We start from the raw sequence: 22927 nt of genomic DNA, 5'->3' as shown, positions 1-22927 counted from the left end.
GTGTGACACCCAAATTCATACCCAGACTCTGAATTACAAGGAGCCTGATCACTGAAACTGCTCAGCAGGCAATTCCCAGGCAGCACACTTCTGCTGAATTTTAATGGAGTAAATTCACTTAATTACATCTGTAAAGAAGAATCTAGGCGAGTAAAGGAGCACAAGTTTGAAAATGTTGTGCTTTGACTTTTTGGGCAACCTGGGATAGTGGAAGGCGTCCCTGCCCGTGGCAGGGGGTGGAATGAGAGGAGCTTTGAGGTCCCTTCCAACCCAAACCAGTCTGGGATTCTGTGACAGGTCTCTGTGTGAGCTGGGATGACGGGAGGAGAGAGCAGTGCTGTGAAGAAAAAGGGGTTACTTGGCAGACGGCAGGGCTCAGGATAACAGAAACAATATTTTTGTAGATAATTATGTAGAATAAATAAGCTTTGTATGGAATCTGTTCACACAGTTGTGGAAAAGCAGATTTTAATTTCTGAGCATACAGTTTAATGTGAGCAGAATCCCTAAACAGAGAGTTGACACTGTTAACAAAGGTAATATTAGATTTGAATGAGAAACTTTGTATGGTTAATTAAAAATCAAAGGCACAGTTACCACAGAAGTAATTATCCAGGAGTATTAAATCAGTTGCAAGTCCAAGCCCATAAAAGAATTAATCAGGAATAATTTAATATTTGATATTGAGGGCTTATATTTTCCACTAATGCCAAAATCCATTCCATTAACCAGTACAATTCTTCAAGTCTATCTGCAAACTGAGTCCCTAAACGCAGGACAGTAGAGGAACAATTCAATGGGAAGAAGCTTTAATTCTTCTTTTATAGTACAGTTCCAGTAACTAGGGTGGGGTTTCTGCTGAGAGAATCCCTCTGGCTGAGGCCAAGGATTGTTCTGATCCATTTCTGCGACAGTGGCTGAGAGCAGGTGCCAGAGGAATGATGTGAGAGCAAAGGAAGCTGCTTTCCAGCTGTGCAGCTCAGCGTGTTTGTGATCTAGAGGTGTGATCCACTTCTTTCTTCCATTAATTAATTTGATTTCTCTTTAAATTGCAGTGGAGGTCAATCCATATAAACATTCCTGCTTTCTGTAGCCATGAATTTCCTGATGCAGCTACATTAAATGGGAAAACATAGTCTTCTCTTTGTTTTGAGCCCTGCCATCTGATCATTTTCCCTTTTCACTTGTGATGGAAGACCACGAATCTCTGGTCTTGGTTCTGCTTCACCAGACCACTGATCCTCTTGTGAATTCCTGTTGTAGCCTCTCTCACTCGTCTTTTTTTCTTGCATCACCTTTTTGGTCCCTGTGGGGCCCTTCTCAGCTGTCCTGGACATGCACAGGAAACAATTCAAGCAGGTTAGAAAAGGAAATCAAAAGGGATGATTTGCTTTTTGCGAAGAGGGAGTTGAAATGCCGGAGGCATCGGGGGAAATTCCTGAAGAGGAAAGCAGAAAGGCATAAAAAAGCTCTGAATGTGGGGAGATTGTGATCACCATCTAACTCCTCCTAAGTTACCAACTCAGCTCAAAGTGGGTCTTGCTGAAGTCAGAGCAAGCCACCACAGTAACTGATTCTGGGAAAGAGGCTTTTGTTGAGCAGAGCTGTCCTTTGCCAAGGTAGGTCAGGAGCTTTGTACGGATTTTGGCTGCAGGGCCTCGAGCTCGCAGTAAATTCTGAACAAACAAGAAAACCTGACCAAATAAAAGCAAAAGTCAGATGATGTCGGTCCAATGTGTCTGGCAGTATCTTGAAGAAGAAGCATTTATTATTGCCATTTAAAGGCTTTTGTCTTCCTTTTTAACCCAATAAATAAGCTTGTCACACAGCAGTCCCGAGCCCCCTGCAGCCATTTATCAGCTGGGCTCCTGCCAGACCTGATGTCTGGGGAGGGCTGTGAACAGGGTGATAAATGGGCACACCAGGTCTGAGGCAGTTATTTATCAGATCAAGTGCTTTATCAGCTATCAATCCTTACCTTCCCCTTCCTTCTGAACTGTAAACTTACCCCTGAATAACTTATCTGGAAAAAACTCATTCCTCAAGCAGATATTTATTAACTTTCAGAATTTTCAAAAAAAAAAACCAAAACAAAAGACCTTGAGGTACTTGCAGTTGGATTTGTTTCAGCTCGTGGGCTCTCACATGACAGGAAGGCAGGTGAGCTCTTTGCCATCAGGTTTGCTCTCATTAAAAGCAGTGACAAGTTTGCAGTTGAAGTCAGCAGATCCAGAATGAGCCCCAGCCCTTGCTGGGTGTCTGACCTTGGGAACAGCCTCCCGTGCAGTCATCCAACACCACAAATTATTTATTTATCTGTCAGGGTGGGTGGTGCAGCCTGGAACTGTTCAGGTTCATGACTTCATAACCGTTATGGAGTGAACAGTTCTGAGCACAGGGCTTTATTCACAGGGGGTTTTTTCCTCATATTTAACATGAGAAGAAGCTGGAGGAAGCAAATGAAACTGTTACCCTTGCACTGACATCAAAAGAATTATTGGGTGCAGATCTCTGTATGCACCAGATTAGGAAAAGACTTCAGATGTCCTGGGTACAAAATACGTAATTTGATGTCAAGTCCAGATTTATTTCCTTGGGAACATTTGGCTGATACCAACACGAGTTCTCTACCAATCGTTCCTGAAGGATTAGGCATTAAACAACAGTAAAAGAACACACAATACAGTCTTAAGGGCATTGAGTCTGAGGCAAGCATGTTCCCCAGGATATTATTACAAGATTCTTCATGTCTTTTTTCTTATGGCTTTTTGGATTCCCTGCTTTCAGCCTGCCACAACCAGCTTTATAAGTGTCCAACCATTCTTTTCTCTGGTATTAAATTTTTTTTTTCCTGTTGTGAAGCATTTGTGATCATCCTTCTGTCTGTCTAACTGCTTCTTAAGTTTATTGCTTTTCTGTGGTGCTGTTAGGGGTTTTATTTCCCAACTGGTATTACTTTTTAACGACTCATGTAAATCTGTATCAGTTCAGATTCATGCAGAAAAAGCAATTTGTCACAAATCTGTAAAGGCTAAATGATCAAAGCAGAGCTTGCAGGCTCACTACTTTCTTTCTCAGCCTACTTCCAGACCTAAAAATATTCTATCTTCATTCAGGTTCTGATACTGCCCTTTACCATAGCCTTTATCTGTGGCAGGGGAGTCAAATGTACAGGTCACTTCCTTGGCACATCTGCCGAATCAGCAAAGTTGCACCCATTCATATCTCACAGTCCTGGCACTTGTTGCCGCCGGCTAATCACAGAGGAAAAGTTCTAAGTAAGTAGTGCCACTGAAGTCCAGGCACAAAAATACCTCTATGGGCACGGAATTTGTAACTAGGGAGATTGTTAGAAATAAAACTTCAGTTGTTGTGCTCTGTTAAAAAAAATTAAAATCGTCATTTTCTTCCCAAGCCCACATGCAGAGAGCTGAAGTTTGTGGCTCCTCAGCTGCGGGGACAGCAGTGTTATAACCAAAGTACACGGGGCTAAATGGCCCTCGCCCACTTTTGTGCCTAAAATAGGGTGTGAATCCCCTGTCAGCACGAGGGGTGATGAGTTTAGCCACAGTGGCAGGAGGGTGCAGCCTCTGCAGGCAGGGACCACTCACTTGTCCACTCACTGCCATGGATTTTTTCTAAGGACGTGCTGTGACCCAAATTCTGTCCTGGCCATCATGATGTCCTCACGAAGGTCACGGTCACATGTCTCAGAGCAGACTTTGGCCCCATTTGCCATATGGGAGCTGGAACATCATATTTTTTCTGCATGTCCCCTTTGTTTATTTTTGTGTTTCTGTTTAAAGCTCAGATGAAGAGCTAATTACGAAGCCAGCAGAGCCCGCTGGCTGCAGGCTGCCCCGCTGCTCTGCCCTTAGTCTGCTCATGAATGAATTGTTGGGTTGGAGGCAGCTTTCCAGGGCCCCTGTGATGGTCCCAATTTAGCTCAGGCTGCCTATTGCCTGACATTCCTAAGTACGACTGCGCTACGCAACTGCCTGGCCAGTCTGGACGGGAATTTTGGAGCAGGCAGTTTAGTCACTTCTCCTCTGCACAGTGACCTGGGGAACACGAGTTCTCTTTTCCTTATCCTTTTTCTTCTCTTTAGAAAAGTGAAAAACTAGTTTGGTCCTTGCTCTGTGGCTCTGCCACAGGAGTTTACATTGATGGCCACTTTTGGGCAGATTTCATCCCTGCAAATGTGCTGTCTTCTCATTGTCACTGCATCGTTTTCTCCTTGTCTTGCCACCACATTTGGTACATCATTGATGTTGCTATCAGGATTTTCCGCATGCAGCAGGGAAGTGGGATGGCAGAGCTCCAGGTATCGCTGCTGGCTTTGCCAGGGGAGGCTTGGGCAGCTCATAACCTCATTGCTGCTCAGCTTTCCCCTCTGGAAAACTGCAAGAGCAACAGCAGAATTTCTAAAATGATGGCAAAATCAAGTCAGAATTGATAAATGTGTTGATAAATCGATTTCATGATTTTAGAGGTCTCTTTCAACCTCTATGTTTCTGTGTGCACCTGGATTTGCCTGCTTTACTAGCAGGTCTGGCTAAACCTCCCGGAGTGAAACCAAAGCTGTGGGAGATGGGAGGAGAGGAACAAAGGTGGCTCCTGGAGATTTGCAGCATCCTGTAATCACTGTGACAGCAGCTAAAGAGGGCTGTAAAGTACCCAGCTCTGCGGGCGTCACGGGAAGCAGCGGACGTGCCGGTGGAAGAGGTGACTGGTACACATTAAAAACTGGGAAAATGGTAGGATATAATGGAGCAGCTTGGGAGGAAAGGGCAGCACGCCAGGGACTGCGAGGTGACCGTGAGGCAGCGGCAGCGTGTGCCCGGCTGGGGACAGCTCCCGGGGCAGGAGGAGCCCGGGGAGCTGCGGGCATCCGCTCACAGGCACTGCTGCCTCTGGCCGGCCCTCGGCTGCCAGGGTCACCGCAGGCGTGTGGCACACGGAAACCGAGCGCCGAGGCAGGCTCGTGGCAGCCTGCGATGGGAGCTAATGGAGTGTTTCGCTCCCAAGGACAAGCAGAGCCATGTAAAGCACCGGCAGGCAGAGCCCAGCAGATGTGCAGTCACAAGTTAGAGACTACACCGAAGTTGTTTTCAGCTGAGAACGTGTCTGTTGGTAAAACAATAGGAAAATCTAAACTTATTCAGAAAATGAACCGCTGAATCTCCTTTTGTTCCAGCTCTTCTGCATTTCTCAGAGGGCTCTGATGGGGCCTGATTCCCACGCAGTCCAGGTCTGGGGAAGCCTTCCACAGGAGCTCTGTTCCCCAGTAACACAAACGCCCATCATTTACACCCCTGGCATCCTGGATATGTAGCAATGCTTTTCCAAGGAAGTTCCTGCAGCTCTGTGACCACTGACTCGTCCATGTGTTCCTGATCTGTAGTATCCAGTTCTGGCCTGTGCACAAACAGGCTCCCTCCCACACGTGATTCCATGGGAGGGCAACGATGGATAGTGGATGGATAGTGGATGGATAGTGGATGGATAATGGAGTGTGGGAGCAGGGAGGGCTCTGCTACCACAGCAGCCTCTGTTCCCAGCCGTGCCCAGCCTTTGCTGCGTGTCCCACATTGCGCAGACCTTCCCCAAGTCCTGCATCCTTTACGAAGGGAAGTGGGACCTGCGGATTCTCTCATCAGCAGCTGCCCTTCCCTGGAGAAGCTGCGGGTCCCCGTCCTTCCCTGTCCCCTTCCCCTGTTCTGTGCCTTGGATTCCTTCCCGCTCCTCCTCTCCCATCCTTCCCAGCCTCAGCTCTCTCCCAGCTGGTCCCTTGCTGGCTGTGACAGTGCAGAAATGCGCTGGTGGCCAGAGCAGGGCGGGTGGGGGTGCCTGGTGGCACCGAGCCCTGAGTGCCCCTGCCCATCACCCCCGGGGCAGCAGGACGGGAGAGCAGTGAGTGTGCAGCCAGGGAATTACGCAGATTTCGGGGCTGTCTGGCTCTGGAAAGCAGAGAATGACAAAATAAAACCTGTCAAATTGCTCTGCTGGGTATTTCTGCATCCCAAGGGTTGCTCTGAGGTGCTCCTTGTTGGCCAGGCCCCAAGGAGCCGGTGGCAGATGGGGAAAGGGTTCCCCAGCTGTGTCTGTAGGATTCCCTTTGGACCACGGAGCACACGGGGTTAGCACAGGGTGGAAGACGGGAAGGATTCGTGTGCAGCTGGGAATACAGCCTGGGAATGACAGCACCAAGCTGTGAAAGAAACAGAATTTTAAAAGAACATACTAAACAAGGCTAGTGATTTGTTTGGGGATTGTTAATGCTTCCCTCCATGAAAGCAGAGCTGTTCCAGTCAGTCTGACCCCCGTCACGCTGGCTCTCCTACACATCCCACCAAATATTTACTCTGCTAAACTGCATTGCCAGAGTCTCGTTGGCATCTTTTCTTTGAAGTGATACCCCAGAGTTTTCATTTTGTTGCTGGAAATCCCTGCATCGCATCCCATAGTCCACCCCTCGCAGAGCTCCCAAGCCCCCTGCGGGCACCAAACCTCTGCATTAGGCTTCCCAGCTGCAGGCCCAAGAATCAAAAGAGCCTTCCCGCTGGCACATCAGTGTGGCCCCGAGACACTGACCCCATGTGTGAAATTCTGATTGGCTTTAGCTAATTCTGCCTGACATGTCCCTACCGGTCTCCTGAGCCTCAGCAATTGAGTGGCATCGGACACAGTGTTTGCCTGTACCTGAGGCCAGATTCCCAGCTCTGCTCCTCTGGAAGGTCTCCTGTGAGGATTTCCCTCCTGTGATGGTGTCTGACAGTGCTGGCAGCCTGCTTAGGGAGAGCCAAGAAGAAATCCTCCCCAAATACGTTTGTTTGTTTGCTTTTAAGAGCAAACCTTGTTGATTATCAGCTAAAGCAGCCTGTCTGGATCAAAATCAAGTATGCACACACAGCTTCATGGAGTTACAGTTTGGGGCCTGTGAATTAATTAGCAATGTCTCTGAAGAACCACAGCCTGCCAACTCTCAGGCTTCCTGGGTCTGACTTTGATAAGCAGTGAAGGTACATGACAGCTCCCTGGGATGGTGGTAGCCTACTTAGCACTGCAAACCACCCAGACACCAAAGGACGGCTCCCCAGAAGGATGCTAACACGATTCCTAAATGTTACACATCAAAGGGACTTCGTCATCTTAAACCTGAGACAAATTAAATTTACATTGCCTCTACAGCTAGGAAGAATGTGAACTCCCATGGGAGGGTTTTCCTCCCCAGCTGTCAGGGTGTGGGGGAGACCCAGTACAGCCTGGTGGCTTTGCTGGTAACGTCACAGCCTGTCCCAGTGCTGAGCAGCTCATTGCTCTCTCCAGACAGTTTGCCTGTGTGCTGTTTGCTCCCACAAATATAGAAACCACAGGTTTAAAATTACACATTTCAGCTCTGGGAAGTCACTGTCGGAGACCTGAAACCCTTGGGTGCCTTTATCCCAGCAGCAGAGCTGTAAATAACAACGAGCCCCGAGAAAGGAGGCAGCAGCCCTCACCGTGACTTTGTTCTTGCATTTGTTGTGTTTGCCATGTTTTACCTGCAAGGAAACTGTTCCCTGTTGTTAGCTGGAGCAGCAGCCTGACCTCGGCTTCGAGCTGTGGGCTGGACACTGCACAAACACAAAACAAAACAAAGATCCCTGTTCTGAGCCACTGAGACAGACAAAGGTGTGGAAAAGGGACACAACAGGCAAATGTGTTTTTCTCTCCCTGGGAATGAGATGATTTATTTCCTGGCTTTTCTCATCACTTAAAGATGCGGAGTTGCATCCTGCAATCCCAGGCAGGTGGGATTGCCTGTCTTTACCATGCACCCCTGGGAAACAAGGGAATTACCAGCCTGGGCAGCAGCATGGCTCTGCTGGGGCAGGTACAGCAGCACCTGCAGTTGGCTGCTGAGATGCATTTCTTTCCTTCTTGAGCTTTTTACTGAACATCATGGGCTGTGTAATGAGAAACCTCTCGCTGCTGGTCATCTTCTAATGATGCCACTTTTCCTTTGTACCACCTGCCTCTCGTTTGGCTCCTTCTCTCCCTGTTTACTACGCCCAGCACTGTCTTATATATTTAGCTTTTCTTCCCCACCCCCTCCTCCAGCCTTAGCCGTAGATTCTATCTATATCGAGATGAAAGTTCGTTAGTGAGAATATAAAATAGCTTAAAGGCTTTGCAAAAGTTAAGTCTGAGATTATATATAATTAGGTATTTTTTCCTGAATGCTTTGTGTGTGACAGTAGGAGGGGCAGAGAGTCTCTCTGATTAGCCCATGTTGCTTTTTCCCTACAGCACAATCCAGCCATTGGCTGTTCTCTGTGTTTTAACTGGAAAATTGGGATTGCTGGGCTTTGTGTATATTTGGGGTTTTGTTTCACCACTCGTCCTTGCCACATCTGCTCCCTGCATTGATTCTGCCCCAGTGAGGAGAAGTGAGAGCGTGGCTGGAGGTGTCACCCCCCATCACATGGAGTCTAAATTATTCAAGGAATCACAGGCTGAAGGAGAAAGGACGAAAAATATATTCAAGCATTGATTCTGCCACCCACTCCTTTCTAAACAACGGTTTTGCAATCACATTTTACCATTAAAAAAATCCATTTTTCCTTCTCTATCTGCTGTGTGGAAGAGTTGGAGTCAGCAGGTAGATCCATCCAGAGAAACTAGCATTTGGGTTTCTGTGGATGCTCCTTTTTAACCTTGTGTCAGCACATCTGACCGTGCAGCTCTCCTGCCTTACTGAGCAAAAAAGGAAACTGATTAAGTAGCAAGTGCTTGAATTAAACGTGATTAATTCCCTTATATCCCCCCTCCTCTCTCCCGTTCCCAGAGACTTGAGATTTCATTCTGCATGATGAAAGGTGCCCACATTAAACCAAACATTTAACCTTGAAGTTCATGTCAGTCTTTTCACATTTGCACATTCAGGTTTCACCATCGTTTCTCATACTTGCAGTATTTCAGCTTGTACTTTCAACTTTTCTGTTTATGTTAAAGGTCTCACAAATTAATGTGGGTTATTTCTGGCCACTGTTCTTTATTCTTTTGGACACAGAAGAATTGCAGCTAATTTTTCAATATTTTTTCCAGTGCATCCTAAAGAACCTGAAAACAACAGGGGAAATAAGGAAATCAGAATTATATTTTATATATTTCAAGCTGTTTTCAAGCTCAGAGCTGACAATAACATACTACAGTGAGGAAATCTGCTTTGGAGCAATTTAGGTTTCTCTGCACCACCTTGTATCTAGCCCCACCAGCTGCTTCTAAAACTTGTACTTCAGTTGCCATAATCTTATCATTAAAGGTGGATTTAGGTTTTAAGAACTGATGAACAAACCCTTTTTCCTTGCAGCCACAAGGCTGGGAGATGACTCTGCATTTCAGGTGCAAGCTCAGCTTTACTCCAGTGCTCAGCACTAATCCCAAATAATCGAGGGGTGGTGCACGGACCCTCAGCAGCTCCTGTGGAGAGAGGCAGCTCTGGGCTCCATTGTTCAGCTGCTGCTTCCCAGCTTTTCAAATCCCTTCTCTGTCACTCGTTTTGTTTCCTACCCTTGCAGTGGTAACAGGGGGAAAAAAGCTGGGTTTGACCCCATCCATGAGAACGTCAAGCATTTAGATTTTATTGGTTTAGAAGCTTACTAAATTTAAACAGAAGCATTAACATGGCCTTGGGCTCTCTTGACAGTTATAAACTCTTCCTTGGGGGGATTTCTGTAATGCTTTCTAATCAGCTTAAGGAGTTAATTAAACAGCTGTCACTTAGCTTCTTAATTCTGAGACTTGATGCTAAATAAGATTTGAAATTAGTTATGCATGAGTGAAGCATGGATCCTCTGATATGAGCAAGATGGCTGCTAGCTGAAGAGGAGGACAATCTAGGTCTTTTTTTAGTTAAATAGTGAAAAGATTCAAGGTGGTACCCTGTATCAATGCTCTACATGACTAATAGAAAATATGTAAAAAGAGGAGAATAGAGAACGTTAAGGAATGTCGAATGAGAGGGATTTCCAGGCAGCTGTTCATTCTCATTTGTGACATGCTTTGGACTTCAGGAGATTTCAGGGATCAGTTTATTCTCTTCCTGATTGCAGTCTGTACATAACCCAAAAGCCAAAATACCTATGGAAACCAGAGAGGGACACGCTTGATTTCTGAAATTCAATCTTTAGCCTGCAAAGATACATTCCACTGCTAGAGTGAAGAATGTCACTGAAGATCTGCTGTGCTCCTAGAACGTGAATTACAGTGTCGTGGGGACTTGCCAATCCTTTTTTCCCTGTGTATTGTAGTGGGACAAGCACTTCTCCTCCTGAAGGGTGTGAGTGTGGTGGGTGGAATGGTGCACTTCACATGCAAGAGAAAAGCAACAATATTTTATTGATAATTAAGGCAGCGAGTTAACAAAGTCCGATGGTAAATGTGGTTTGATGGGATTCAGTGGCAAGGTGCTCGAGTAGTTACAGACAGGGTCACACAGAACTGTCAGGGAGAGCCTCCCTCGGAGTCAGGAGGTTCAGGAAGGAGCTCCTTGTGTACTGAACTGAGAGTGGAGTTCAGGTGCAGCTGAATCAAAGCTAAACATGAGTTGGCCATGCATTTATTTCTTCAAAAAGTATATATATATATATATATATACACACACACATTCAAACATTAGGAAATACTGTGTATACACAGACGAGTGGGGGCAGAAACAGAAATTCAGAAAGATGTATAAAGATATTGTTAAAGTCCTTTTTATTCACCCTAGGAAATACAAGGCAAAAGATGTCTGAAGGGAAATTAAATTTCAGGGAAGCTACCTATTAAAATTGAAAAAACTAATAGGTATTCACTTCTGCATTTCAACTTAAATAGATGCCTACTGTGTACATCTTCTGAATATGTTTCTGCTGGAGGGCTTAATATGCTCAGTTATTTAATATGAATCTCTTCAGTAAGCAAAGAACACTCACTCCAGCATCTTCTTTAAAGTATTACTATTTATTTACCATGGTAGCAATTTCAGAGTAAAGATTACCTGGTCTTCCATTTCTAATACAAGGAGAGACATGTTTTTCTCTGATTATTATTTCATTTTATTATTGGAGGGGCTCAGTGTAAGTGAATTATAGAGATATGCAGTGTTAATAGTTAGAGAAAGTTCAGCATCTTTTTAATAGCTGCTGAGGGAATCAACTTTTAACAGTGAGACTGTTTGGCTGCAGCTGTGCAAAAGCATAACTATTCCCACCCTGAAGTGCCCTGACACCTTCTCTCCTGTAATCTATGTTAGTTATAGATAAAGAACATAATATTTCTTCAGGAGATTCCTTTTTCACTCAAGCAGCAAAAAGCAACAGTTTTAAATTAGTAACTATTTAGATTTATAGCTTTTACATGCTGAGGCTCTGCCCTGTAAATCTCAGTGTAGCTAAATAAGTATCATGTTCGTTTCCTCAAAATGAAGTAATTTTCATGTGCTTTCAGCAGGGGAACGCTCAGCCCTTTCTGGCCATTAAACAAATGCCTGAAGGAGCATTTTGCTGTGCCCCTGCTGTGTAAGTTGGTGTAAATGGTTATTACTGCTCTCTGTTCAGGGGTGAGATGCAAACCAGGTGCCCAAAGAAATCATCCTCGAGTCCTTCCACGTGGATGTACTGAAATCTCTGCCAGCAGAATATCCAGCTCAGTGACTGCAGGGCAGGTCAGCCCAGTGCCATCCCGGTTCCAACCCAGTGCCAGCCCAGTTCCAGCCCAGTGCCAGCCCAATTTCAGCCCAGTGCCATCCCAGTTCCAGCCCAGTGCCAGCCCAATTCCAGCCCAGTGCCAGCCCGGTTCCAACCCAGTGCCAGCCCAATTTCAGCCCAGTGCCATCCCAGTTCCAGCCCAGTGCCAGCCCAATTCCAGCCCAGTGCCAGCCCGGTTCCAACCCAGTGCCAGCCCAATTTCAGCCCAGTGCCAGCCCGGTTCCAACCCAGTGGCAGCCCAGTGCCAGCCCAATTCCAGCCCAGTGCCAGCCCAGTGCCAGCCCAGTTCCAACCCAGTGCCAGCCCAGTGCCAGCCCAATTCCAGCCCAGTGCCAGCCCAGTTCCAGCCCAGTGCCAGCCCGGTTCCAACCCAGTGCCAGCCCAATTTCAGCCCAGTGCCAGCCCAGTTCCAGCCCAGTGCCAGCCTGCTCTGCCCTCCTCCTGCTGCAGAGACCCTGGGTGGCTTTGCTTTCCTGACACTGAACAAGCAGCTGTTGATTGAAAGTCAGAGAACCACCTCAGCCATTTGTATGAACCCTTGGCATTCCTTCTTGCCCCTCACCTCCCTCATTTCTTTGGGAGAGACAGGGGACAAAGATTGTTTTGGAGATTTTTGTGATGGTCTGAGAAGCAGTAACACCATCCTGTCTTGCTCATTGCAGGGGTACAGACCATGCACAGTTCTGAAAACTCTGTGTTTCTGAACATGGCTCTGGGGTGTGGATCCAGACAAAAGCTACAAAACTTTGAATCTGGGATCTTTGATTTCAGGTAGAGACAAGATGTATTCGCTTCCTTACCTCAGTCAGGGAGGAACGTGCTCGTCTCGTGCTTTGAGTGCTGTGATTATTTACAGCGGGTTAAGCACGGAGCTGCCAGGCTGCAGCCTCCCACGGGGCTCTGGGGCAGGACTGAGGCCGTGCCACCGAGCTGTGCAGCCAGGGGAGCCCTGGACACGCAGCAGTTCCCGGTGCATCAGATGTGCCATAGCCCAGGAGAGCAGGGCAGTGGCAGGAGCAGCTGGGGCACCACAGCCCAGCTGTACAGGCGTTCCACACAGGGGCAGGGCACAGCTGGATCAGGATGCACTCTGTGCTCGGAATATCCAAAGCTAGCACTGGAAAACTTGGAGACTCTAAAGAAATTCGTGGAGTTTTTGAGAATTATTCTCAGTTACCGGCTCTTACCAGGGGAAATTACATTTGCCTTTGGTAAGCAGACCTCATTAATCACCCTGTTTCAAAGGCTTGGTTATTAAACTTCCCTTTGCTTTATGAAATAATTGCAAGGGTCACACTGTAATGGATGCACGGGAGGGAGCGAGCTGTTCCTGCTTGGGGGAGCAGCTCTTCTCAGCTTGGCACGAGGTGTGAGCAGCTTGGTAGGTGGTGTGGCTTTGAATAGTCCCAGTGAAAGGAGATTCATGCCCAAGTGTTTCCAAAATCACTAACACCAGGACATAGCACCTGGATTCTGTAATTACAGTGGATGCTCAACAGTGTTTGTTCTGTCAAGCTGCCCCCATTTGCAGCTCTGTGGAGCGTACAGGAGAGCAGCAAGAGTTTCTGAGTAACCTGCGTACAGTAGCTTTGGTACAAAGCACAGATGGGGAAAAAATCAAAGAACTGGAAACTTAATTGCAAATCTGAGAACTCAGTTGCTTGAGCAGTATGTTCTGCACTGAGAACAAATGCGTGCTCAAGACAGACCTGACTGTACAGGCAGATATTCTCGCCTTTGTATGAATTATAATTTCAAAATATCTGAAGGGCTTTTGTGCTGAGGGAGGGAGAGGATTTTCTTCTCAAGTTCTCTTTTTGTGAAATCCTCTTTCTCCCTTCCCTAAAGATCATGGTGAGGATGGGGCAACCTTAGCAAAGCAGCTATCAAGTGACCAGGAGGGGTTTTTTTCTTTCTTTAAATATCGCTTTGAGTCTGAATAAAGTGTGTCTGTTTCTTTAAGTAAGAGGAAAAGATCTTTTTGATCTGAATGCTTTAGAGGAGAGAGCTCTCAGCTTCTCCCCTTTAGCCCAAGAGGCAGTAGGAGCAGCCATCATCTTCTGGTAACTTGGTTCCAATCTGCCACTTTCTTGTCTTCCACGAGTAAAACCAGGTCTCTCTCAGAGCTCATAGTGGGAGCTATTTAGATAATGAGAATTTAGCACTTGGGGGGCTTGGGAAGCCTTTATTGCACAAGAGCCAGCTGAAATCAAGAGCCTCTTGTTCGACAGGATGGTCCAAGCTTCACAGGCACAGCTCTGAAAGGCTCAGAGAACTTTCCAGAAATGAGCAGGATCTTGCAATTAGGGGTGGAAGGACTCGGGCAGCAATTTGTGCTCTGAGTGTCTTGGCAGAGATCAGCGGTTCTGTGGTGCCAGACAGAGGTGACACCCAGGTGACAAAGAGCCCTGTTTAGTCTGATGCTCTTCAGATAATCAGAACTCAGCACTTTTAACTAAGAAGTGGTGAATCAAACGGAAGGAGTGTGTTTTGCAATAATCCTCATCACAGCAGTGAGGTGCCACAGGCACCGCTCCCCACGGAGCTCACTTCGTTTAAAGAGCCCAGGCCCTCTCAGCATCCCTTGTCTTTCTGGGAGAGGCTGGGTTTGCACAAGCCTCTTTAAAAGGTAAAGAAAGAGTTGTGGGTAAGTGCTTGCCCAGCAAGAGCCAGGATAAATCCTAGAAAACCGAGGAGGGCCTGATTCCACGCAGTCCTTTACATAGGACCTGAATCTTTAACTAATTCCACCAGAGAGGAAGCCCTGTGACCTGTCAGGAGAGGCAGTGCCACTGTTTACAGCCTCTGAGGTGCTGACTTGGCCAAGATTGCCTCCCCAGGAGCAGCTTAAATGCTGCCCCTCGAGCTGTGTCCATGTGCGTGGCCAGCCTGAGTGTCCAGGCACAGAATGTCAGTATTTGTAGGAAACTTCCAGAAAACAGATTTGTGGGTAAACCAGCAAGACTTGAGACATTTCTATGTGATAATCAAGATACTTAATGTGCTGCTTAGGCTGATGCCACAGCCAGGTGCTTTGTTTATGTGGTGCAGGGTCACTCCCCAGGTGCTGGGCTGCTCTAGCACTTGGTGAGCATTCCTGAAACAGCAATTAGGGCATGACAGGTCTCAGCAGCCCTGAATCAGAACTGGGAGTTTGGTTCCAGGATTGCAGGGAGGAAATCTGCCTTTCCTGCCTGCTGCACTTGGAGCACCGTTCTTGCCATAGGCATTAGGAATTACAGTAAAGCTCAGTCTAGGTGGTACTAATGCATTAATAGCAAAATACGGATACTAAAGGGCCCTTTTTTTTCTTTTCTCTTAGGAAGCAGAGATCCTGAACACAGCTATTCTCACTGGGAAAACAGTGGCTGTCCCAGTCAAAGTGGTTTCTGTGGAAGATGATGGGACTGTGACTGATCTCGTGGAATCTGTGGAATGCAGATCATCAGATGAAGACGTCATTAAGGTAGGACCAGGCTGCTCCGTCACACCAAGGCAGAGGCCCTGCAGAACAGTGCTGCTCTCTAATGGAACGAGTTCTTTTATTTTCCTGACTGCTCTGCTGCTGGAACACCAGCATTTATGATTGCTGTTACTGCTGTGTAGCTCGGTTCAGTGAAGCAACAAACCAAACACAAAATCACAGTTTTCCATCCTGCTCGTCAAACACTCGGGATTGTCTGACACTTCCCGCTTTCCAAGTGTTTTCAGAGTTCCCTGTCCCTTTGCCTTTCCAGTTCCATGGGCTGTGTAGGTTCAGGAGTGTTGGCAGCTGTACTGCTGCTCTCAGTCGTGGCTCAGGGTGTGCTTTGCTGGCCAGGGTGAGGTGAGAGCTCGCAGGAGTGCCTTTAACTTCCTTTTTCCTACTGAAATTGGAGGGTCAGACTGGAGCCTTAAGAAAATCGGTGCTTCTTGAAGGCTTTCAGCAAGTACCAATATTAGTACTAAAATCCTGTAAGAAATGGTGCGTATTTCTCTCTGCTTGATGAATGATTACGTGGAAGGAGCTGCTCAGCAGTGGTGGTGGTGGCAGGTAAGGCACAGAGGGTTCCAGCACGGTGACACACACTTGCCTTGTCTGCAGCAGCTTTTATCTTTTCACAAACTCCTCTGTGGCTGTCACTGGAAAAGAGGAAACAAGAGATGTGGCTACAAATAAAAGTTAAAATTGAATTTTTTTTTTTTTCCAGATAACCAGCATGTCACAAACTGATTACAAACCCTCCAGGCCACCCTCCCAGCTGCTGGGAATCGCTGTTATCCCATTAACTCCTGGGCACTGCTCCTTATTGAGGACTTGGCCTCTGGGAGGCTTGCCTTGCCAGGAGCTGCCTGGGTCGCTGAGGGTTCTGCCTCTCACCCCGGCTCCTTCGGGTGTGCACTGCAGCAGCTGAGGGCTCTGTGGAGCTCCAAAGCCTCCCTGAGCCCCAGCACCTCCAAGCCACCCTTCCTGGTGGGCGTTTTTTGCCTCTGTAGGCACAAATGAGTAGATTCTTGTTACTGTCATATGGGAAACTGTTGGAAGTTTGAGGCGTACCCAGGTTTGGTGGCTTCGTGTCACAGAGCCAGTGACAACTCGGGGCAGAGTAAGGGAGAAACAGAGCTGGGCAGAGGTGTGACTGGTCTTTCTTGAGCTATCTCTAAAGATCTTTTCTAACAACAACAAAAAAAAGGCGATTTTTATGCTCATTGGACTTGTTTTAAATAATTCCTTTGTGGTAATTTCTTATACATGAGATGAACCCCAGCAATTTCAAAGTTTAGTATTTTTTATGCTTCCCTTTTAGAATCTACTCAGTGTTCCTGTTTATCTGATCAGCCACCCTGTTGGTATCTTCTGATTAAATGTGTCTTTCTGACTGTACTGGTAGTAACCTTTAGGGTTTGAGGTTTTTTTCTTCTATGAAACCCTTTTGTATCTGGTAAATCTGCTAAATATAGCAAACTGTTGGACTTGATTAATCGAGATTTAAAAACAGAAGGAAATTATTTGTCCTTATGTGTGGGAGTTAATGGACTAAGTCCTGACAAGCTCACTCATCTACTATTTAATTTTTTTTTGGTGAATTGGAAAAAAAGATTTTGAAAGCAAATATATCATTTGGAAGATGTAAACAATCAGCTTTGCTTTCTGAAGTTTCAGTCGTTGCCTGTAAGGACATGAATCTACCAATCAATGCTCGTGAGTTTAATCTTATTCATGTGCACACCATTAACAGTGGTGTCAGTGCCAGCCCTGTGTCAAACCAGGCTGTCACCAGCAGAGATCAGGACGTTCTGGGCTCCTGCTCTCCCCTCTGCAGCAGCAGAGAGGTTTCTGCAGAGCTAAAATGAATTGCCAGTTTAAAGTGAGCTCTCAATTGGAACTGTCTCTCTGAGCTTCCAGTTTACCTGCTCTGTCTCAGGCCAAGCCTTGTTCACGGGCATCTAATGAAGATAAAGATATGTAATTACTGGCCAGCCTTCAGCATGCAGCAGTAATTAGAGTTTCTGTTCTCTGGGCGTTAGAGCAGTGAATAGAAAATGGAAGAAAAATCTGCTTAAGATGCCCATTGAAATATAAAGACTAAGATTACATTTCTCCGGGTCTTTACTGTTGCTGTTTTTCAATGCATCTGTCAAGTAGCATCTAACAGATTGATTATGTCTTCGTGGCTTAGCTTTTATTGCTAGTTTTTTGGTGTTGATTAACAATGAGATTAAGCTCATTTTCCTTGCACAATGAGGATACCTCATTCTTCTTTTCATTTCAGGGTCCACATTTATTACTCACTTCTTTCATCTGAGACTTCAAAGAACTTTAAAGAGCTGGTCCAAACTCTGCACTGACTCATTTCGTGCCTAACTGCACCTACCTGAACTTGGGTGAATATGTCAGAGCAGAACTTAGTCCACTGAAACGATACTTCTATTGACAAATGATTATCAGAAATTATTTGGTCCAGCATGACAGAGTAACCACACCAAAAAATGGAGGTTGTTACCGACTCTGTTTCACAAATGAGGACTGTGAGACACAGAAAAGTTAAGGTGTAAATTTCAAAGTGCTCTAAAGTTCTGTCCACTTGTAGATGGCAAAACTCCTACTGAATTAGTGGAAAAAAAAGAGAGATTTTTGAGCAGACTTTATTTTGCTGAGTTATTAGTAAGGGATAAACCCTCAAGATGATTTAAATCAAGAATGAGGAGAAAAGAAAAATCAGCTTCTTTTAATCTTCCATTTTGAAAAGACATTTCTGTTTCCAAATGGCCATTTTTTTTTCAAGGCTCAACAAAGCCTGGAAGTTTCCAAAGCAACACTTGCCAGTGCTCTGGGTTTTCAGTTTGATGAGTTAATTGAAAATCTGTGTTTTGGTTTCCCTGAAACAAAAACACCTTTATGTTCCTTTTGTTTGATCAGACACCTGAAAGTTCCAGTATTCTGAGCTCTGCTCAGAAGCCACTTGACAGAAGTCACACAGTGACTGGTGCCAACACTGGGAACAGGATTCAGTTCCTCTGCCCCTTTTTTGTGCTGTGCTGTGTATTTCATAGAGGACTCCACTCCAAATCTGTGTGTTACCCAAACTTGTGGCTTTTCCAACAAAGCACCTTCAGCTGATTTCCTCCTAGAGCACCTTGTGCTCCTGGGGCCGCGGCAGGTGGGCTTTTTGCTCTCGTGGGGCTCAGGGGGTGCAAGGAGGGTTGCTGCTGCTGGCATCCTTGGCACAGCCTGGGCATTACCCCAGAGCTGTGTGCTGTGCCCAGAGCCCTGCAGGGCCTCTCTCACTGCCAGTTCCCATTTCCCAAAGCTCTCCAGCCCGTCCTGCCTGCGGGGGGCTTGCCTGGCGCTGCTCTTGTCCTCTGCAGGGTCTCGTGGGTCTGGCTGGGCATGAGAGGCCGGGCAGGAGCGCTGGTCCCCCCTTGCTGCCCCGGGATGCTGCAGAGCGGGGCAGCCACCGCCGCAGCAGAGCTCCGGGCTGGCCCAGGGAAGGGCTGCTCTGCTCTGACACTTTGGAGTGTTTTAGAGGGGAGCAGCACACCTGGCAATTTGTAAAATATTGCTGCAGGCTAAGAAATCTTGCAATAACACTTAGTGTGGTTTTATCAGTGGCAAAATAACGTTGTTTTAATCATGTGAGAGACTTTACGGAAGCTGAAGTGTCAGAGCATTTAAAGTAGCCTGAAGCAGACAGTGTTTTAAAGCATTAAACTTTTAACAGCTGTTCCTTTTCTTTCTTACACTGGTGCACTTCAGGGAGAAGTTGAATCCTTCTAAAGTCAGTGGAGTGACAGAGTAAAAACTCAAAGGGAGAAAATTGAGTCCAGGATTTTATCTGCTCCATAGCTGAGCACTGGCAGCTCCAGTGCTGCAGATCTCAGCACTGTGCTGCAGTGGCAGTCCATGGGTATTCCTCTTACAGCACATTCCTGGATCCATGGGATCACGCACATTTTCAGCTGGAAAGGAGAACCCTCACAGCTGCAGGGCAAAGGTGTGAGCCCCCATGGAGGCACTGCAAGGATACACCAAACTTTGAAACCAAGGGTGGGAAGAATCCCAGTTTCCCGGTGATCTCTGAAGTTTAAGCCGAGCTTAGAGTGAGTTGAGATGTTCATTGTGGCTCATTGGGTCTAAAAACTGACCAGGTCAGACGGGGGAAGCCGAGTGCTCACCCTGTGCTTGCTGCAGGGGATTAGTGCAGGAGAAGGACAGGAGAGGAGGAATCCTCCTGCACTGGGGACGGGGCAAAGTGGGAAGAGCAAGCCCCTGTTAGAAAAGCAGTGATCTGGTAAACTGGCTAACCAGAATGTGCAGTATTTTATATATAATATATAATATATAATATATAATATATAACATAATTGATAAATTTGTGCCTTGAGGGTTCAGTGAAGATCAAGTTCATGCCATGGTTTTCCATAATGTGATTTATCTCACCAGCTGAATGGCCTTACTCCATCCAAAAAAAATTTGATCCATCTTGGAAACAATCTTGATTTAAGTCAGCAAATGTATGTTTTTGTTCTCTGCAATGTCTAAACATTTCATTTTGATAGAAAATGAAGAAGTCATGTCCTGTCATTTAAACTCAGTTTTACTATTCCTGACATTGGAATCTATCTGACCTTTTCACCTTAGGATGAAGCAACTTTAAAAATGAAAATGCTTTTTCTGCTCTGCTCTGGTAATCAGGATACAGGACAATCTCAGAAGAATGCACTGTCAAAACTGAAAGTTGTAATAATAACTGTAGAGTTCAGTTCATGTGCTGCTGGTGTTGGTTATAAAGGGACAAGGCACAATTTTAATCTCTCTCTGATATGAAAAACAGATGTGGCAAAGATGAATTCTGAATGTAGAACTGATACAACAGACTTGCCTCTCACAGGAATTGTATGAAACTCACCTAAAGCTGTTGAAGTTACTGGATTTGTCTCTTTCATATTCTGCCAATTCATCATTCTGATGTGAATCTTGGGAAGTAACAAGGTTTCTGCGGTGTTATTTGCCTATTTGTAATCATCCATACTGAAAGCCCCAGTGGGACAGCCACTGTTGCCTGCACTCCCTTTGTATTTCTGAAAGACTGGAAGCTCATAAGATAAAAAACTTCTCTGTAATGGAAAAAAAAATCCAAATAATTTCTGAATTGAGGCTTTTTCAAAATTCTACAGAAGATACCCAGAAATCTGGGGGTTTTGTGCTTCATGGGAAAGAATATGTGTTCTTGTGGAGCCAGGGATGGTAATCTCTTTCTGTGGGTATTTCTCTTCCTTTATAGCGAGGAATATGTCTATGTCCATAAAAAGAATGAGGCAAAATCTAAAGAACATCCCAACAGTAATGCCAAGGGGGATCCCAGTGAGCAAATTTAATCATTTGCTGAACCCAAAAGGGGCTGATGAATGTCCCTGATGTGCTAAAGCACTGCTAAGGTGCAGTTCTGTGACACTTTAAAGCTAACACGGAGCTGCCATCCCTGTCTCTGCTGCCCAGGAGTGAAAATGGATCCATTTCTTTCTCTGGTGAATGAACTGTCTGCCTGCTCAGCTCCCTGCCCCCTGAGTGAGTTCATTTGGGATGCTCACAGTGCCAGCACTGGGGAAGGAGTGACACTGGAGCAGGGATCAGTAGCAGAGGGTGAGGATGGCCAGGAGTGCTTCTTGCTGTTGTGTGCTTGCTTAAATGACACCAGGGCTTTGCACAGGCATTCCCTTGCTGTCACATCATTAGCCTGACCGTCATTCCCATCCCTGGAGAAGGCTGCTCCCATCCCTGTGCCTGTGAATCTCCTCAGGGAAGGTGCTCAGGAAGGATGGTGAAGATTTTCCAGGTGCCTCACCTGAGCGTCAGATCTGGGCAGTGGGAGACACCCCTGTGGGTATGTCCAAATCCCCTGGACTTGCAAAGGGCATTTAGGGGTTTTTAGCTGCTTTCCAAACCCTCCTCATTGCACACTGAGCCCTAGTTTTGAGAAATGCTTCCATGAGAAGAGATTGGTTTATCTCTAGAGAAAATGTGCTGAGGGAGGAAGGAGCAGACAATGCAAAGGGAAATGAGTTCCCTGCTTCCTTCCGCTGGGCTGAGGCAGCAGTGCAGCACTGAAAGCACGTGGTGATGTTCCACTGATGGGAGTGAGCTAAACTGGGCCCAGATCATCCACCAGCACCTGTCTCCAAAGCAGGAGCTTGCATTAATGACTATAAATTGCCATTCTTCCTCTTAAAAAGTTCCCAGTGCATTCTGCAGTTGCAGTGGCCATGTGCCACTCTCTCTGATGAGGTGAGGTGTTCACAGCTCCTGGTGCCAGCTCCGAGCCATCCTCCCGATCATGGCACAAAGCTCGGTGTTGCTGTTACCACAGTGAGAAGTTACACAATGCCATGTAAATGACTGTCTTCTCAGCCCAACTGAGGACTTCTCTGGACACATCAGGTACAGCATAGCCACTAAATTATTTGCTTTTGCTTATCATTTGCAGGACTGTCCAGATGTTGTATTGGGTGTGGAAGGGGTTGGTCTTGCTAAAATAAAAATACATGTGACAAGACATTTTCAGCTGATTTAAATGTGCTCAGATCCAAGGGCTGTGTCAGTATTTGCTGAGGATGAAGCTCATGTTCTGGAGTTACAGAGAAACTGGTGGTCAGAGCTGAAGTATCCTGAACATTAGCTATGGGATACTTGCAGGATTCCTAGAGGTCTCAGAGGCAATTGGAAGAACAGGGCTGATTCTGGACATACATCTGTGCAGGAAAAGGGGAGGCTGCATGTGTTAGGAAGGCTGGGGTCGAAAGGGCATCATGAACCTGAATTTTCAATGCTGTCCTGTTCTGCCTTCGTTCTAATGAAGGAGGGAATCACGCTCTAATGGCTAAACCTGGATGGGATTTTAGGTGCTGCAGATTCTAATAAGGGCTCAGCCTGCACACAGCGTGTGACACTTGATTTTCATTTCTTCCTTAATAAGATGGGATCACAACTGGATAACCCATTGCATGGTTTCTGAGAGGCTGCATTGAAATGTGCTGGTGATAGCGTGGGCTCTGGCATGTGCTTTCAGCTGTGACATCGCTGTGCCATTGTGGGCCCTGGCACGTCATTTATTTGATCTGTCTCAGCAGAGACACACACAAAAGGTGTATAATAGCTCTGAATTACCTTGACAGATAAAGAGCATTAATGCTAAATCCCTGAAGATTTGCTTTGAGACATAAAATGTAATGTATAAGCATCGTCATTATGGTTGTTAATAACATACATAACCCTAACTAGGACAGAGCACAGGCTCTTCAGAAATCACTCCTGTTAAATTTCACTTAATCACAGCCCATACAAAATTCTGTCATGATACAATATCAGTGCCTGAGTAAGGAAGGATTTAGAAATATTTTCAAATTTCTTATGTAACAGAGTCTGTGAAGGTTGGTTGACTGAAGATTCCTCTCTTTCGTTCACTGTCTGGAGCATTTTGCATTCCTTTTAGGATGGTGACTTTTGGCTACCCATGTACTTTTTCTCTTTGCAGTGCTGTAAAAAAACTATGCAGTACTTAAGGATTTCAAGAGAAAAGAAAGTATACATATATCAGTCAAACACATGTGAAAAGTGTTTGAGATGCCAGAACACAAGTTCTCTGAGTGCAGTTTATCACCAGAAATGATTATCTATAACAGTTCTCATGCTTTACACGTGGCAGGCTCTGGTC

The 22927-nt window shown here is 46.1% G+C and overlaps 1 protein-coding gene across 1 annotated transcript in view; it reads left to right on the top strand.

Annotated features, from left to right (window-relative positions):
* Positions 1–22927, top strand: part of TMEM132D (transmembrane protein 132D) — a 208292-nt gene that overhangs the window by 156213 nt on the left and 29152 nt on the right. Inside the window, exon 5 of the mRNA XM_048322962.1 lies at positions 15058–15201. Coding sequence (XP_048178919.1) covers positions 15058–15201 — 144 coding nt within the window. The remainder of the gene's footprint in view (positions 1–15057; positions 15202–22927) is intronic.

This window comes from Corvus hawaiiensis, chromosome 18, assembly GCF_020740725.1.
Source record: "Corvus hawaiiensis isolate bCorHaw1 chromosome 18, bCorHaw1.pri.cur, whole genome shotgun sequence".
Taxonomy (NCBI): domain Eukaryota; kingdom Metazoa; phylum Chordata; class Aves; order Passeriformes; family Corvidae; genus Corvus; species Corvus hawaiiensis.
Note: the sequence above shows the minus strand (reverse complement) of the source record. Positions and strands in the feature narration are given on the sequence as shown.